Source organism: Camelus bactrianus, chromosome 12 (assembly GCF_048773025.1).
Source record: "Camelus bactrianus isolate YW-2024 breed Bactrian camel chromosome 12, ASM4877302v1, whole genome shotgun sequence".
Taxonomy (NCBI): Eukaryota; Metazoa; Chordata; class Mammalia; order Artiodactyla; family Camelidae; genus Camelus; species Camelus bactrianus.
The window spans coordinates 33,558,619-33,577,086 of NC_133550.1; the positions used below are offsets into that span (position 1 = coordinate 33,558,619).

Sequence of the window (18,468 nt, forward strand, 5' to 3'; positions counted from 1 at the left end):
ATTACTGCTCATAGCTCTTTAACATCACCCCAAGTGAAAACCAAAGTTGAGATAATGGTCTCTAGGTCATTCTTGGTTACTTCTGTGCCTCCTGTCCTATTGCTGCCCCTCCCCCAGCCCCCACCTGTCACACCAGCCTCACTGACGGCCCCCGGTCACGTTGTGCAATATCTGGCCCCAGGAGCCTTGCACCTGCTGTTCCCTCATGACTTGCTTCCTCACGGACTTCAGGTCTGTGCTTACGTGCTGCCTGTTTACTTTTTGAGGACCTCCTGACCCCACTGTTTAAAAAAGCACCTGTATTGAACCCCTGGAAGAGCTGATCTTTCTTTCCTGCTTATTTTTCTCCATTCCATCTGAAGACTATATTCTACTTACCTATTATAGTTATTGTTTGTCTCTTCCTTCGAGAATGTAATCTCCAAGAGGACGGGTTTTTTTCCAGCTCTGTTCGTTGTTGCAGCCCAGCACCTAGGACAGTGTTTGGCACAACGACGGTGGATTAGATGAGTTATTGAAAGGCTCCTCTCCGGTAACTTGAGACCAAGGATGTGGGATCTTCTTTGTGAATGTCTTTGATGTTGCCCCAGAAAGCTCTGGAACAAGCCAGGGCATGAACTTCCCCCAAGGCAACAGCACAGGGGGTTCCGAGAAGCTCTCCCTTTCCAGGCTAGCCTCATCTGAAAGTATGCTCAGCATTTCCTTCTCCTTTTTAAAAACGTGCTCTCTGGGAAAAAAAGAAAAAAAGGCTGATAAAAGTTTAAGGTAAAAGCAAATGTCAACTGATAAAATGACTCATAAACTTAATGTGTTTCAATTCCTGGGAAAATGTGTACTGATATGAAGCTGAGATAGGTAGTATATAACAGGTCCTTACTGAGTATCTATGAATGAAGCCACAGTTGTACTAGGCGCTTTTCCTTTTTTTAATTTTCATTAAGCTACTAGGTAATACTATTTTTATTTTAAACACGGACAAGCAGAAGTTCAAAATGGCCAACTACTGTGTCCAAACGTAGTGAGTTGCAGAGCAGAATTTAAACTCAATTTAGTTCTAAAGCCCACACTCGTTTCAGATACCATGCTTCTTTCCTCCAGGAATGAGATGGCAGAGGAGAGGAAGGGGCCCTAAGCTGGAAGTCAAGGGAAGTTCCAGACACACAAATCCATTTTTTCACTATTCATTACACTCATTCTGTGTATCTATAATTTTATCCACTTGTGATGCATCCCCCTTTAGGAAGATTTTCCTCATGGAAGGGAGCAGAAAGGGGGTTCTGATGAATCCTTATTAAAATAAACTCTTCATTTCACTTTGCTTTTCTCTGGTCCCCACACTCTCCATTCAAGAGTCCTGAGTACTCACATTGTGACTCTGCCATCTTTTATGCAGAAATTAACTACTGGGCAAATCGTGAAATTGTCTTTGAAATGTTTAGCTCTAAACCTTTCTTGTCTCTGCCAAGATGTCCACGTGGAGTAACAGAAAGTTTTCTGTACTTCTCACCCAAAGATGCGGTGAGTGTGTATGGATCCGTGTGTAAACCTACAGAGAACCCTTGTTTAAAGATAAAAATTCACTTACAAAAAAGGTAACGATAATCATAATCAGGTTTGGAGGTTTATTTCTAAAGGCTCTCTTTGCAACCAAAATTATTGTTATCTAAGGATCCACACTAATGAGCTGGAAAAGTTCCACTTAGGAAACTGCATGCCAAGTTAGAGAGTTAATTATTCACAAATTGATTCAAATGGGAGAGAGCTTAAAGGATATGGTTGGGTGTTCTTAGTCAGAAACTTCACTCATATTTAAAAGGTGTATTTTTCTTTTCATTATATGGGTAATATAAGACTTTTGGCAAATAAATAGAAGTCACACATAATCTTGTCATAACTCACTGTGATGCATTTCATTCTAGTCTTTTTTTTTTTCCTTGGCCTGGGCATAATTTTTTAAAAGATATTTTAATTATCCCATACCTATATCCATCAAAAGTATTTTCCCAAGTGGCTGTCATTATAACCATTTAAGAGAGAATGTTAAATTTTCATTGTAAAAGTAATAAATGTTTTTAGAAAAGTTGAACTATGATTAAAAGAAAGAAAACAGAAAGGAGATCAAATCACCCATCGTCTGGAGACCACCACTCCTACACCACATCTTGGAGGGCTTCCTGGCACTTCATTTTAAGCGTGTTGTTGTTACCTGCTTTTTAGTGGTTGCATAATCCCCACCGTGTGATTACACCGCAGTGCACCTAACCATTCCCCTCTTAGAGAAATGTTGTTAGTTTACAAACTTTGGTAAAAATGCTTCCCATAAGTTAGGGCTCCAGATTTATAAAAACCTGAGTCAGGGGCACACACTGTTTTATGGCTATTCTTAAAGTGAGAGGCTTCTCTCTGGAAGTGCTGGTGCGAGGGACGGGGTGTGGGTGGGGAACACTAACAGCCTATAGTCGGCTTTCCAGCCTTTTCCCCAGCCTACACCCCTTCCCACCTCCTTCACCACCGCCCTCCTGCCCTCCTGTGCTCTTTGGCAAGTAAGCACCCTGGAGGTGTGTCTGCTGCTGGTTCCCGGCTTGGCTGTGTTCTCTGCTCTCTACAGGGCAGGGATTGGTTGTCTCTTCTTTTGAAGTTTCAGTTTAGGTAAATAGCCAGTGGTGTGTAACCATTTTCTTTCATCCAGAGCCAAGAAGGATGACATTGCTCTTTGCATCATTTAGGAAGTCATCTCGGTCTGTGTAGAAAGCTTCAGAGGAACCCCTATCTCTCTGGCCTTCTCTCCTCCACATACTCTTTGTATGGGGGTGGGGAGGGGTCCACACTGGGTTACCTGGTCAGGAGTGTGTTGTCTGCAGCTGGTCCCCACAAAAAAGGGCTCCATCCTGTGCCCTTGGGAATGATGAGGAAGAAAGAGCAGGAAGGGTGTCTGTGTGGGGCTGCATATTCTTGTGTTTACTCTATGCAGAGGTTTTCATTTTTTATATTTGGCATAATAGTAATAATGGTAAACGCTGATATTTGCAGAATGCTCACTGTATCCCTGGCAGGAAAGGCTGTGTGGTAAGAAGACCAAAACTCTGACATTAGGGAAAATGGCCCTCTCTCTCCAGCCACTTTTTTTTTAAATTGAAGTGTAGTTGGTTTACAACGTTGTGTCAATTTCTGGTGTACAGCATAATGTTTCAGTCATACATATATTCCTTTTCATATTCTTTTTCATTCAAGTTCCTTGCACTATACAGTAGAAATGTATTATCTATTTTATGTATAGTAGTTAGTATCTGCAAATCCTGAACTCTCAATTTATCCCTCTACCTCCCACTTTCCTCTCTGGTAATCATAAATTTGTTTTCTTTGTGAGTCTGTGTCTGTTTTGTAAATAAGTTCATTTGCTTTTTTTTAGATTACATGTAAGTGATATCATATGGTATTTTTCTTACTCTTTCTGGCTTACTTCATTTAGTATGACAATTTCCAGGTCCATTCATGTTGCTGTAAATGGCATTATTTTATTCTTTTTTATGACTGAGTAGTATTCCATTGTGTAAATGTACCACAATGTTTTTATCTAGTCATCTGCATAAAATAATGCATAAATCAATTCTCTTTAATGTTTATTATTTGTCTCCCCACATCTTGAGTGTACACTTAATAGAGGAAAATATCTTGGTCTGTTTTGTTCACTGATGTAGTCCAGCCACCTAGAAGAGTGCTCAGTACCTGGTAGGTGCTACATATACATTTGATGCCTAACTTGGATGAAAAGTAATTATATAAAAATATGAATGGTAACTATACTGGGTAATTTTAACTGAGCATTTACTATGTATTTTAACTGAGCATTTACCTGGCAGTGTGTATGTATCATTTTATCCAACATATCCAACAAACTTATGAGGCAGGTACCACTAGTACCACAGAATTACAGATGGAGAAACTGATGGTTAAAAACATGAAAGTACATTTCATGAAAGTATACATGAAAGTGTGTATATATTTATATATAAGGAAATCCTGTTCCTCATCACTCTGCGTTTTGCTGTGTTGTATGTTTTGCTCTGGTTTTATGTGCTTGGTCTGTTCAATGCCAGTGACTGGTCCCTTCCTACCCGCCACTTCTCTTTTCCAGGAGAATGATATAAACCTGACCCACATTGAATCGAGACCTTCACGTTTAAAGAAAGATGAGTATGAATTTTTCACCTATCTGGACAAGCACAGCGTGCCAGCTCTGGCCAACATCATCAAGATCCTGAGGCACGACATCGGCGCCACGGTGCACGAGCTTTCCCGGGATAAGAAGAAAGACACGGGTAAGAGACGAAGGAGTTGTGCAGCACAAATGGCTGTGCATTTTCTTCATAAACTAATTGCAAGAACAACATCTACACTGGAAGACCATTTGGGGGATTAAGCGAAAGGTTGTAGGTCAGGGACCTAGAAGAGTGCCTTGCATATTTAGACATTTAATAAATGTTAGTTCTTTCCCCCCTTCCTCAGGATAGCTCTTTCTTGTATTAGTTGTTATCTGTTGCTACAGTTTTTATACATTTTTCATTCTTGGATTATTACACTCTCAATTTCCCAATCTCTGGAGGTAATATGATTAGGGTGCCAGGGTGCTTCCGATGTAAATACAATTTAAAGAAAAAGTCTTCAGCTCTCTCCATTTCAGCAAGGGGCTCCCCCCACGTCCTCACCACATGCCATTTCTAGAGCTGGAGACTCCCGGGCTCCTTGTTCCTACGACTTTCATAGTCATTGCTCATCTCTTCTGTCTCTTCAACTAGATTACGAGCGCCTTGCAGGCAGGGGGAGCCTCTTACCTGTGTTAATATCCTCAGAGTTTAGCTTAATACACAGCGCTCAGCAAATACTTGTGACTGAATGACTAAACAGAGCAGTCATCAAGACTTGTTCTGCCCCCTTACCTACGCACTAAAATTGCTGCTCGTTAATGTGCTCCGGAGAGCAGTGGAGTGTAGGAATTACAAGTATGGGCTTGGGGTTGGACAGACTCAGTTCAAATCCTCCTCCTTCCACTTGCTAGCTTTGAGACCCCCGACAGGTCTCTTTAATGGCCATACCCTCTGTTTTTCATAAGGCTTTTAGGAGGATTAAATGAGATCTTGCATAGTTGGTGCTTAGAACAATACCCAGCTGGGTAAATGACTGTATGTGGTGGTCGTTAACTATATTATTATTAACTAAGTCCATAGTTTGCATTAGGGATCATGCTTGGCATTGTCTAGTTCTGTTGGTTTTGACAAATGCATAATGTTACGTCTCACGCAGGATGGTTTCACTGCTCCACCTGTTCATCCCTCCCTCCTTACTCCCTCCCCTGGCAACCACTCATCTTTTTACCGTGTCCACGATTTTGACTTTTCCAGAATGTCACACAGTTGGAATCACAGAATACATCATCTTTTGAGACAATTTTTTTTTCACTTAGCAAGGGTCCCTGTATGCCTTTTTATAACTCAATAGCTCATTTTTTAAAATCACTGAATAATGTTCCACTGTAGAGATGTACCACATTTTGTTTACCCGTTCACCTATGACCAAGGACATCTTGGTTACTTCTAAATTTGGGGAATTGGAAACTAAAATTGTTAAACATTCATGTGCAGGTTTTTGTGTGGACATAAGTTTTCAACTCATTTGGGTAACTCATTTGGGTAAATACTTTGAAGTGTTATTGCTGAGATGAACTATTTTTTTCCCTAAATAATCAGACATTTTTTTCAATTGTAAAATCAAAAGTTTCTTTTTCCTTTTTGCCAGAAAAAGAGGATTTCAGGCTCTGTAGCAGAAAATAGCAGTGTTAGTAGGCAGAGATGCTTTAAAATTAGACAAGACCCATGCACAGGCCATCGAAGCACTTACTAAAAGACACCTCCAAGGCCTTCCTAGCCAGGGCTCTGCCCTTCCCAAGGGCAGACATAGGCTCAGGTCGCTGGGTGGGACGGTGGGGCACTCGGAATCCATCTCACATGAGCCCTCTCTGCCTTCCTTCCTGTTCCACCTCCCGAGTAAGCTGCTTCCCTGATGACCGCCTTCTCTTGCTTTTCCGGCCACCTGCTCCCACCAGGAGCCACAGGCCCTCAGGGCGAAGGGCCTGCTGGATCCGGGGCAAGCTCTGTCTCTGCTCAGAGCAGGTGGAGGCTGGCCAGCTGCGGCCCTGGGGTAGGAAATCAAAGCAATTGACAGGCAGCCAGGCCCCTTGAGGAGGCAGGGAAGATGTATACTGATCAGCTGAAAGGCTGGCAGCCTGAACTGGAAGCTCAGAAAGAGGATGTGGAAGAAGAGTTAGGAGCCCAGACTCCGGAACCAGGATGCACACTTGGTGTGACTTTGGGTAAATTACTAACCTTCACAATCTGCCACTGTGTCACGGGGAATAAAATCTCTGCCTCACAGGATTACTGAAATAGCATCGCCAACAGCACAGAGCACGTTTAAGGGTCTACTCCATGTTCTCTGTTCTCACCATCATCATCACTCTTACGACAAATAATGACCTACGCACAGGAGCCGAGAAAAGCCAGCCTGCACACAGCCACTTCTTCAGAGATTCTGAGAACCAGAAAAAGACCTCAGAGGTCACGTAGCCCAACAGACCCCTTCATTTTTCATTGGGAAAAAAAATGGAGGCCATGACTTGCCTTAAGGCACAGAGTGAATTCTGTGCAGTTGTGGGCAAGCAGGTGTCGAGTGCTGCTCTGTGCCAGGCACATGCTTGGAGCTAGAGGGAAAGACGTCAGCACTGCCGTTCTTAAGGAGCTCACAGCTGACAAGGGCATGGAGACAGCCCAGCCGGAAGGGGGCAGAGGAGGGGCACAGAGGAGGGGCAGGTGCTGTAATGGAGACACGGCTGGTGGAAAGTGGCCTCTTGTCTACCTTTTAACTCTGAGGACCCAGCAAGTGTGAAAGTGAAGAAGCCACCATCCCCACACAAAGGTACCTCATAAGCAGCATGGGGTTCATCAGAGGCAGAACAGGGGCTCAGAATGGCAAGGCGTTGATATTTACAGATGGGTTGACATTTGACCCAGTGGAGGAAAAAACGCTCAGACTAAGCCTTTAAAACAACACGTGTTGTGGGACTCTCATTTCTTTGGATGATTGCTCACCCCACCCCTCCTGGCTTCCCATCCCTGACACGCTTTCCTGACCTTCACATCCATGCAACAGAATGGCTGCTCTGGACACAGTGATGCTGAAACAACACAGTCTTGCACCTGCTGAGACAGATGGGCTCTTTGGGTTTCTGGGGTCGTTTTTGTGAACTGGAGTCTGGACCCAGAAACAGAACATCTTAGGCCAAAAACCATCCCTTTTGCCAAATTGTTTGTTCTGTAGAAATCCATGGGAGAATAGTTAGGAGAAGAAATGCACTGTCGTAGATCTGAACCTTTGGATTCTTTCCCTCGACAAAATGCCCTTTCTCCTGAGGGGCTCAGATCTTGGGTGAGCCTGACAGCAGGTTGAAGTGGGAGTTCTGAACCCCTCAAATCAATTAGGCTAACCCACTTTCCATCCTAGTTTTTAAACCGTTGAAAAGGCTGTTAGGGTGCTAGAAAATGAAAATTTTCCAGTTTCTTAATTGCTTAAGTTCCCCACCCAAAACAGCTTAGGGGAAGGTCAATTACGGTGACATGTTAAAGAAACCGCAACCTCCTAAAACACCTCCTGGAGAAGCTGATGTGAGTTTAATAGGATTTTAATCCAGAGAGTCTTTTGAATACTTGAGTTCTTTTCTCCCCCTGCCCTCTCTCCTGATGACCTCAAATCCTTCTTCAGCCCAACATGAAAGAGCATTAATATCATCCATCGATCAATCTACTAATCCTCTTACCTTTCCCTTTGAGTCTCCTGCATGACATTACATTTAGCGGGGGTCGGGGGTGGGGGTGGAAAATTCCTGCACGGAGACAAGTTGCAGCCAGGAGAGGAAGACGGACAAACTGTTCTGGCTAGACAGAAGTGTAGGGTCATCACCTTTTGAGAAATGTATCTGTTTGGAGTTACTTTCCAAGAGCAATGGGAAACTGAGTAGATTTTGTTTGAGTTGTGCTGATTATAAGGGTCTGGGTGTGGAAACAGAGAGTCCAGACTGCCAGTACAGTGGTATTTTCCACGGGGAGCAGAAATTTTTCATTTTCTAGCACCCTCACGGCGTTTTGAACAGTTTATTTATTTACTCATCTATCTATTTGTCTTATCTACTGTCTAGCTAGCTTGGGGGCACTGATGATTTTGTCTTTTTTACTTGGATAAATTTCTGAAGGAATGATTCAAGGGGAAAAATTATTGTGAGAAAACAAAAGTAACATCATTATGTTTATTCCTTCCCTCCTACATGCCCCTCCCTCCTCCCAGCTTGCTGAGTTTTTTTCTCTTTTCTGCTTCAGCCCTGCTGCCCTGAAAGGCAGTGCCATGAGAAGGCTGAAGTTTCAGATCCATTGTGAGGGAGGAATTCCTTGGAGGAACTGGAAGAGCTCCTGGGATTGTGGGCAAAAGGGCACACATGCATGTGCACGTGTATTTTTTAAGAGAGAAGATCTTCAAAGGGGTCACGGTTCCTGAAGAGTTGAGACCCTGCAGAGAGAAGCTGCTTAGGACGGAAGAAGGTCCAGATGGTTGGGGGCTTTCCCCATTCCCACCACCTGTGCCTGCCTTTCCTCTGCTCATCTGTTCTGTTTCCATCATCTTCCCTTTGTCCTGTCCTCAGTTCCAAACCTTCCATGCATTTCACTTGGCCCGCGTTTGCCTCCGGGCTGTAGATGCTTGTGGCCCTTGGTCTGCTGGAGACCCGTGATCTGCATGTTTGTGAAAACACACGGGGCTGCTTTCAGTCTACCTGGATGCTTGCTGTCTGTGCTGATGTTGCTGGAAGTCCTCTGGCAGCGGGGATGGGACTTTTATGTTCGTAGACTGCCTCATCGAGACAAGCAGACCCAAGCTGACAGCGGAGGTGGTGCCAACCTCGGAGTTGGAAGCTCGGATAGGGCTTGCTCCCGTGCAGTCATCAGAGGCAGCTCTACTCCCTGGCAAGGGAAGAATCCTGAGTAAATGCTGTTTCTGCATACCAGTCTGCTTGCCAGGTCACAGGGCTAAAGCGAAGGGAGATCATAAGATTATAAGCAGGCTCTCACTCTGAGAGGGATTCCTCATTTGCATGTCAAATCCAAAATTCTTTCTCCTTCAGTTGTATCATTAAAGCTTTGCAACAGTCAACTCAGATAGAGTGAGCAGATAACAGGATTCTCGTTCTCAACATTAGGATATGAGACAGACAGGTAAACTTGAGTGGCAGCACAGATTTGGGAGTTTTCATCATTCTAGTTCAATTCGTGGATGGTAGTTACTGGCCAAGTTGCTGGGCTCCGTAGGCCTCCCTTTTCCCACCTGTAAAATGAAGATGTCTGTGTGCCAGTGTGGTTGTGTGCATTCTATGAGATGATTGGCACAGTATGTCTGGCATAAAGGATCCATGCAGAATGGTCAGTAAACTTATCCCTGAGTCTTTCCTGGGAATGCCCAGTGAATCTTGCTGGTGAGGCAAGGCTCCAAACTCCTAATATTTGATAAAGAAAGGTCACTCTGATTTGCTTTTTGTATCAATCCAAAAAGATGATGACATTTACAAAGACTGAAAGAATATCTTTTCTCTCTCTGACAGGTGTGTTCCCTCAATTGAAGGAGGTAGTAAGAGGACAGGAAATGATTGTAACTAAATGTCAACTTGCCATTTATGCTGGATTGAGGGATCATGATAGCAAGTCAAAAAGAGCAATTAATTTAGAGCCAGGATTTGGAGTCCTGTTCTGTATACTGCCGGCTAGGTTTGAATCCCATCTGAGGACACCTCACTCCCTTCCCTTCCCTTCCTCACCTGTGAAATAGAGCTGAGACCCACTGGGACACCTCACTCCCTTCCCTTCCTCACCTGTGAAATAGAGCTGAGACCCACTCTGCCACTTATAGGGCTCCTGGGAGCATCACGCAGGAAACTCTGTATTTAGGGTGTTGGATGCATTGAGTTGAACTTGAGTTGAACAGGCCCTTGATCTTTGACATCCTTAAGTGGCAGGTGGGGAGCTCTATGATCTATAACCCCAGCCTAGTATCAGGCTATTTACCACTACCAGCTCCATGAGTGTAGACACTGACCAGGCTAATAATACATAGGGAGTTGGTGGTAGCCACCCACGCACTGGAGCCAGCCTCACTCAGCAGCCAGCGAGACAACTTCATGTGTGGGATGATGTGAGGGGCCCTGGGAATGAGCTCTCATTTCCAAATATTGTTCCTGCGAACCTGGTTTGGATGCTTAACATTATCCGCGTGGCTCCGTGTTATTTTGGAAACAGCTCTGGTCTAGGAGATGGAAGGCCAGCTTCCCAACCAGGTTTCTTTCCTTCTTTCCTCCCTCCCTTTTTTTCCCTTCTTTTCTTCCTTCTTCCTTACCATTCTGACAACACCCATTACCAAAACTAGTAGCCCAGTTTTTTTTTTGTTTTCGTCCTCTTTGAAATATTTATCGCATTTGACACCGTTATCCCCCTGGAATTCTCTTTCCTTAATCTATAAATCTATAAATCACATGACGATCACTTGTTAAAATCCTGGCTACTGGGGTTTTCTTCCTTTTTCTCTTACTACTCCTCAAAAACCAGAGTCTGCTTGACCACCTTCTTCTATTTCATTCACATTTATGCCTGAATTCAGTTGATCATTCATTCATACAACTCATATTTACTGAGCACCCATTCAGTGGCAGCCACATGACAGGGATGTGGTAGGGAGAACAACACATGTGGTGCCCTGACTCACGTGTCCTATGATCTCAGAGGTAGTTGTTATATGGCTGGGTCTATGCAGGGATAGGGAAGTGGGCACGCGTCAGGAGCACTTAGGATGTATTCTATTCAATCCAATCAATGTAGATTGACCATAAGTCCAGTTCTAAGAAGTTCTAAGTAGTGGGTAATCTGATCTCAGGGAGCTCTCAGAAAACAGAATTCAGTATTTGGGGATATGGTGGGCAACCTGCCGATAGATAAATTTGTAAGATACGTGACATCTTACAAAGGATGTTGGGAAGATAGCTCCAGTTTAGACTGATAATTAAGTGCTTTTTCCTTCATTCATTGCTTCACTCATGTCCTTCACTCATTCCATCCACTTACTCATCCTGACATCTTGGCGCACTCTACTTCATGCTTGGTTCCTTTTACTCAGCTGCTTCTCATTCTCACTTTGACATGTGGACAGTAAGAGCAAATGCTTTGCCTGGCTTGTCAGCGATGAAAGTGGACCCTGAACCCACTACTCCCCTGCTCTGTCCGGGAGGAAGGGAATGGCTTGGCACCGTCAGCCAGCATTTGGCTCTTGCCTTCTTGCCAAGACCTTCCTGAAGGGCATTCCTTCTTCAGAAAGAAGGTAGAAGCTCCTTAAAAGAGGTAACTAAACCACTCAAAAGTCTTCACCCTGCAGGATGCCATGGCACACCATCCCTTCTCCCTTCGGGGGAGCTGTCATGATCAGCCCAGCAAAGACTTTTCTGCTGGGCTGGGGGCCATTGCCTCAGAGGAGACGTTCAGGAGCCTAGGAAGAGCGGGTGAAAACACCCTTCTATTTTGGGCCTAGGAAGTGGAGGATTTATTGCTCTCCCTGAGACAGGCTGGAGGCAGAAGTCTGGGGCAAGCCTGGGTGCCTGGCTGGCTCCACCCTGGGGCTGGTGAATGTCTGCTGGAAGGAGAGAGTGAGAAGGGACTCAGCCTGCACCTGGAATGGCTATAAATTTAATGGTCCTGCTCTGACCCGCTGGCCAGGAAGCAGGCTCCAGCCAGGCCTGGGGCAGGGGGAGCTTTTGCTAAGGAGCACCCCTGAGCCAGCCGCCCCTCAGCGTCCGGGCTGAGCAGTTGACCCTGACTTAATGAGACCACGACGTGGGTGTCCAGGGCCAGCTCTCCCGCGGGCTGCTTCCCTTGGAGCCAAATCAATATTTATTAATGATCTGCTCCCCCGGGAGCTCCTGGCCTCACAGAGGGCCTCTGTTGCACCAGCCTGCTCAAGTCATTCATTAACCGCTGAGCCCAGCAGCCTGCGAGGCCGTGGAGGGGCTCCCAGAGGCCAGCCCACCACGGAGGTATTTGCAAAGGTCATTAATGAGCTAATCTGATTTGACTTTTCAAAACAGAGGCCTGGGTCACTGGGGTCAGTCTCCATTCCCAGCTTTCTGATTGAGACTGGGTGGGAGGGAAGAGGCCTGTGACCTTCACTGAAGAAGAGAAGGGAAAAGTGAAGGTGTCTTGGAGGAGCAGAGAACTTAGGTGTTCAAAAGTTATCACCCCCAAATCCAGGCGGGCTCAGGAAGGAAGGCACAGAAGACCGGAGCTGTCAGAGGGATTTTCTTCGAGCCCCTTTAAATTCACGGTTTAGTTTGTCATCTCCTTCCCTTCTCCAGGTGGGAGAACAGAGATCTAAACTAAAGGGCCCCGAACCCCCACCTTGTTCTAAGCCAGACTGGCATAGCGATTAAGCGCACAAGCCTTGGAGTTCCAGTTTCAGCTCCGCCGGCTCAGTGACCTTGAACAAGTCACTTCATCCCTCTGAGCCTCAGTCTGCTCATCAGTAAAGTGGGAATAATCATGTGCACCCCCTAGGATGCTCTGCGAACTAAAACAGACAATGGGAGTAAAGTGCTTAGTTTAGCACAGCATCTGGTGCCTTGGGAGCTCTCAGAAAAATGTAACTTTAAAGGAAACAAAGGTAACTGTAACTTCGGGGCTGGGAAAATTGGAAGAGCCCAAGGGTCGAGGATGGGGACACAAGTATGTGCTCTGCTGCCTCTGTCACTGGTGGCCTGTGTGACCTGACTTTTAATCCGACAAGTATCTCTGGGTTTGTGTGTGTGTGTGTGTGTGTGTGAGGTTCAAGTGTAATGATGACACAGGTCTACCTACTGTGGGTTAGTTGCTTCTCAACCCCAACCAAGGAGCAGGTGAGGGCTTGGCTGCTATACCCATTTCACAGATGAGAAGCCAGAGACTGAGGGATCAAGTGACTTTCTCAGTGGGAGAGAGGGATAGGGGAGATGCAACTTAGTCACAGACCTGTTGGCTTCAAGTCCAGGGTGTACACGATATAAAGTGTAGGTACAAATGTCACAGCCTGGTCCTGATTTTGCCTGGGCACCTCTGCAGTCTCCTGCCTTTAGCACCTGGTGTCCTCACCCTGCTTGCTTCATAGCCCTGCTTAGCTGGGCCTCTTGCCGCCACATTCTCCAGCACCCAGGACTTGCCTCTCCTGGGTCTCGTTTCTTTAAGCCCTGCTTGTCCCTACTCAAGCTCATAGCTGGTGAATTACTTCTCTTAACTATCAGGCTTGGCCTGGGTCCTCCTACCCCAGAGGACACGTAGGCTGTACCCAGGGCCTCTGGGCAACAACGCCTTTATGTTAAGTGAGGTCTGGGGAGGAATCAATTCAAAGGTAGGACTGGGCTGCTGCCTGGAGAAAGTGTGGACCAGGACCATCAACCCCTTATCACTTGGCCTCCTCTAATGATGCTAATGATAATGATGCTGAGCGTGGTACCATATACTCTTAAAGCACCTGCTATGCCCCAAGCACTGTTCTGTTCACACATTAGCTCATTTCATCCTCAAGTCCTCTGAAGTACACACTGTTACGATAGCTGTTTTACAGATAGGAACGTGGGGAACAAAAAGGTTAAGTAATTTGCACAAAGTCTCAAAGTCACAAAGTAGCAGAGGTGAGATCTGGACCCAGGCAGTCTGGCTTCAATCTATGTGACTAGCCACCACGCGTTCTGGGCCTTTGCTGGATGATGACAGGAGCCTAGAAGCCACCAGAGTCCCGTGGACTTGGGTGAGCACCTTACGGCCTCACGGTGCTGCCTGGGGGTCCCTCACGTTCTCTGTGATGAGGTCCTGGGGTGCTAAGCTGCTTCAACTTTTGTCTTTTCTTTGCCAAGACTTGAATCCTTTGAGTCTTTGCAACTCTCAAGTTCTCTGATCCGCCCCTCTCGCCCCACCAAGAGGTCTGAACCAAGCCATGTGGCCCAACTACATAGTGTTTCCCTTTGAAGGAGAGAGGGGGCAAAAAAAAAGTCACTCAAAGCTGAAAGTATTGTGGTTCTGCTGCCCTCTGGCGTTCATTTGGAAGACGGCCTAGCTCTGAACCAAGGTTGGGGCAAAGAGGCTTCTATCTGGAGGAAAGCCTTGTTTCTTTGGTGAGAGGAGAAAGGGAAAATGTAGGGGCCACATATTTTGGGAGCTGAAGAAATGTAGTGGCTGTACTTCCAGAAACAAGCGAGGTTGACATGCTGATTGACTGGAAGTATATTTGCACGTGTCCTCTGGCCAGCCGCAGCCCTCCACAGCTGGGATATGAAACCCAAGAGGAACTGCAGCAACAAGTGAATCCAAGAGCCCACATTTTATACAGGGAAGAACTGAGGCCCGAGATTAGAAAGCCTGTCAATATCAAAGCTGGACTGAAGTTGCTTCCCAGTTTCCCTTCTTAAATCCTCCCTCTCTTCTTCCTCCTCCTCCTCCTTCCTCTGCTTCCTCATTAAACTCTTTTCCATCCTAATGATTAACATTGATCGAGCACCTACTGTGGGCTGGCCACTCTGCTAATTAAGGTGTGTCCCATTTCCTATAGCATTTAATTTATGCAATGATGCAATAATGTGGAAAGACAGTTTTAATTCACTTTGTAGCAAAAGGAACTAAGGCTCCAAGAGATAAAATACTTGCTCAAGTACACAACAAGCTAAGGAGCAGACTTCCCAGCCTTGCTGGGAGACTCTGTGCTCTCTGCACTAGGTAGAGCTAAGGGCAGAGGAAAAGGAAAAACCATCCCTGGAGCTTGCAGCTGAACAGGAATAGCACACCTCTCTGTTCACACCTCTGTTATCGTGCTTGGCTTTCTTGTGCTTCATAGGTTTTGTGTTTTTCACAAAGGTTTGTGGCAGCCCTGTACTGGGCAAGTCCATCAGTGTCATTTTTCCAACAGCATTTGCTCACACCGTGTCTCTGTGTCACATTTTGGTAATCAATATTTCAGACTTTTGTATTATTATATTTGTTATGGTGGTCTCAGATCAGTGACCTTTTTTTTTCCTGAGCGAGATCAGTAATCTTTGATGTCACTACTGTAACTCACTGAAGGCTCAGATGATGGTTACATTTTTTAGTAACTGAGGATTTTTAAATTAAGGTATGTATGTTGTTTTTTCAGACATAATACCATTGCACACTTAATAGACTACAGTATAGTTTAGACATTATTTTATATGTACTGGGAAGCCAAGAAATTCATGAGACTCGCTTTACTATGATAGTCTCTTTATTGCGGTGGTCTGGAACCGAACCCACAGTATTTCTGATGTGTACTTGTATTTACTATGTATCAGGCAGGCAAATCACACATTTTAACTCATTTAAATGTATGTTTTTCCTGTAAAGTAGTACTTTATCATCCCCACTTTACCAATAGGAAGATTAAGGCACAAGGACGTTTAATAATTTGTCGCGGATGCCACAGAGGGTAAGGGCAGAGAGAACTCAGGCCTAGGCTGTCTGGCTCTGTTGTCCAGGCCCTTAACCACTGCCTCTCCCTGAGACCCGCAGGAAACCAGGTCCGAGCTGTGGGTAGACTCTGGCTGTTCCAATCCCCTTGAGCTGTGGCAACGTATTGTCAAGTCTCCAGGACCCTCCCCCTGGGGTCTGGAGCCACAGGATGTTGTATAAAGTAGCATCCCCATCCCTCTCCATCTCCTTGCATTGCTTTCTTCTTCTTCAGGAACTTCCAAGCATGGTTATATATTTAAATTTACTTAGTGCTTATGCCTTGTTACCCTCACTAGAATAGAATCATCACAGGAGTGAAGACTCCACTGTATTCACCCCTCAACATCCAGTGCCTGGTAGTCACAGGTGCTCAGTACAGATTCATGAAAAGTCCTTTGGCAAGTTGAAGGGTCTCTCAAGTCAGAAGGTGGTGCAGCAGGAAAGGGCTGACTTGCCCTATCTCTGGGGGCAGCATTATTGCCAGAATTATGGATAATTTTCAGGCAAAAGAGAGACTATGAATGAGTTGGGACAGGATGCCTTCAGAGAGAGGTGACAGGGGCAGCAACACTCTAGAGAAACAGGAAGGGTCTCAGAGGAGATCCTAAGTCCTGGCTGACTACAGTAGGATGTCCTTTCTCAAGCCCTTCCAAACCCGGGTAGGGAATGGACTGTATTTTCATTGCTGACCACAGAGGTCCCTTGTACAAAACAAGGCACTGGGCTCAAGAAGAAAGGGAAACTTCGAGAGAATTCTCCTGATGAAGTGAGAAGCCAGGTTCCATGCTGGGTGAGCAGAATATGGTGCTGAATCATCCCAGACTCCAGAGTCTAGCTTTTGGGACCATGGAGGTCTCTGAAGTGACTTGCCCTCCCTGTTCCTCAGTTTCACCTTCTATAAAATGGGGATAATAATAATACCCACCTCATGGGGCTGTATACGAATTGGGTGAGGCAGTATATGTAAAGTGTTTAGGACAGTGCCTGGCACAAGGCAAGAACCATATGAGAATTTGCCGGACTTACTACTATAGCGTCTGCTTCTGTTATCACTACCATAGGGAGCCCATCTGGAGAAGTGGGCTGGGCTTTGGGGCATGGAAACTTCCAGGTGGGAAACTGCAAAGACAATCAGACAGTCAGGCTTCACAGCCAGCCCCCCTAACTACCATGTTCTGCCCCCTCCCATAACTGGCAGGATGGATTTGTGGTTTGGACCTGAGACCACAGAGTCAGCGTGGCCTGAGTTCTGAGTTTACATCTGACTCCACTGCTTCCTAACAGCATGTGTATTTGGGTTTGTCACTTAATCTCTCTCTACCTCAGTGTTCTTGTTTATAAATCTGGAGACCAACACTACCCAGCAATAGTACAAATACTGGGGAAAGTATTTGGAGCGATACTCTGTTAGTTTGTTTTTATCATTAACATAGGCAGTAGAGAGTTTAGCAGCTCAGATCTATGGAAATGAATCTCTAAATGGACCTTTACTAATGCTATTCAGAGAAGCATCTTGTTTTGGTGGAATGCAGCTCTTCCTGTCTGATGCACTTCTGTGTAGACCATGGATGACAGTTCCCCAGTCTGGCCACTAGATGGCATGCATGTTCTTTTCTGCCCTACCTGAGCAGGGCCGGATTCAGAAATAACAGGCATGGGATGGAAAGCTACCTATTATGGACCAGACATTGGGCTGCACCCTTTGCCTACATTCTTATTCACTCCTCGCAGCAATCCCCAGATTAAAGGAGATGTTCCACCGAAAATGACACAGTGCCTGACACATGGTAAGACCTCAGAAAATATTGCTCTTCTTCCTATTGTTACTATTATTCTCATTTTCACTGAGACACAGAGAGGATAATTAGGCCACTGGAGCCTGGGTTCTAAGCCAGACCTCAATGGCTGTAAGTTCATCATCTTTTCCCCTAAACTTTCTTCCCTCTTTTCTGTCTATGCACCGGGAACAACAGTGCACTAGTGGTTCCTGACTTCATGGACTTTACAGTCCAGAATGGCCTAGTCTCTGTTCATTCCGGGGACAGTTCCACTCCCAGTGTGTCTTCCTTCCCGAAGGCCACAGAGATTTGGGTGCTACTGCCTGCTCTTCGCCCTAACGTCCCTCCCTGCAGGACCCAGTCATTGTAGGTCACACAACTCAGACTCCATCTCTCCTCTGGTATGCTGCTGCTTCAGAACAAGCCCATGGATTTTTAAGTACTGCTGGGCATCGTCAAATCCCAGACTACTGGACTGCAGTCATTCCACTTCACCAGTAGCTTTCAAATTGGCTTTGGTATCGAAAGATTTTTTTGGGGTGTCTGGGGGTCCATGAGAAGGAGACACATGATAGGAAGATGGGCTCACCCTCTGTGCAAAGCAAGAAAGCAGCTAGGAGGTCTCCAGCACTCCAGCAACACAGCACCTCCTGTTGGGTCCTGAGGAGACTGGGCTCCCATCAGGATATAACCTCCTATTGTCCAGAAGCCCCCGCTCCAGTCAGCTGCACAGGAAGAAGAATCTATTTGACAGCTTCCTGGTTTGTCTTTCCCAGCTTTGTTAAATTTGGGTTTTACTGAAGATTGGTCACTATCTCTCCACAAAGGTCTAGTGGCATTGAGCAGCAGTAATCTGATTCCTGCCCACTCCTCAATCTGGATTTTACACAGCTGGGTAGTGAAGCTAAGTGAGGGTGACCCCTGGGAGCACTTGTCTCCAAAATCAGAGAATTGGAACCCTGGACCTAAGTGTGGGTCTGTGGGTATGTGTGTTCACTTTTGTTTCTTATTTTACAAAAGCAATTTATGTTCATTATTTAATCAGGAAAGTAAAAAGAGAACAGCTGTGGTTT

The 18,468-nt window shown here is 45.6% G+C and overlaps 1 protein-coding gene and 1 long non-coding RNA gene across 2 annotated transcripts in view; one reads left to right on the forward strand and one right to left on the reverse strand.

The window, feature by feature from the left end:
- LOC123612966 (uncharacterized) overlaps positions 1-18,468 on the reverse strand; it is a 301,024-nt gene that overhangs the window by 24,341 nt on the left and 258,215 nt on the right. The window contains exon 4 of the long non-coding RNA XR_012510704.1: positions 379-727. This is a non-coding gene — a long non-coding RNA (uncharacterized LOC123612966). The remainder of the gene's footprint in view (positions 1-378; positions 728-18,468) is intronic.
- The window catches only part of PAH (phenylalanine hydroxylase), a 63,487-nt gene that overhangs the window by 13,272 nt on the left and 31,747 nt on the right, over positions 1-18,468 (forward strand). The window contains exon 3 of the mRNA XM_010970438.3: positions 4,136-4,319. Coding sequence (XP_010968740.2) covers positions 4,136-4,319 — 184 coding nt within the window. The remainder of the gene's footprint in view (positions 1-4,135; positions 4,320-18,468) is intronic.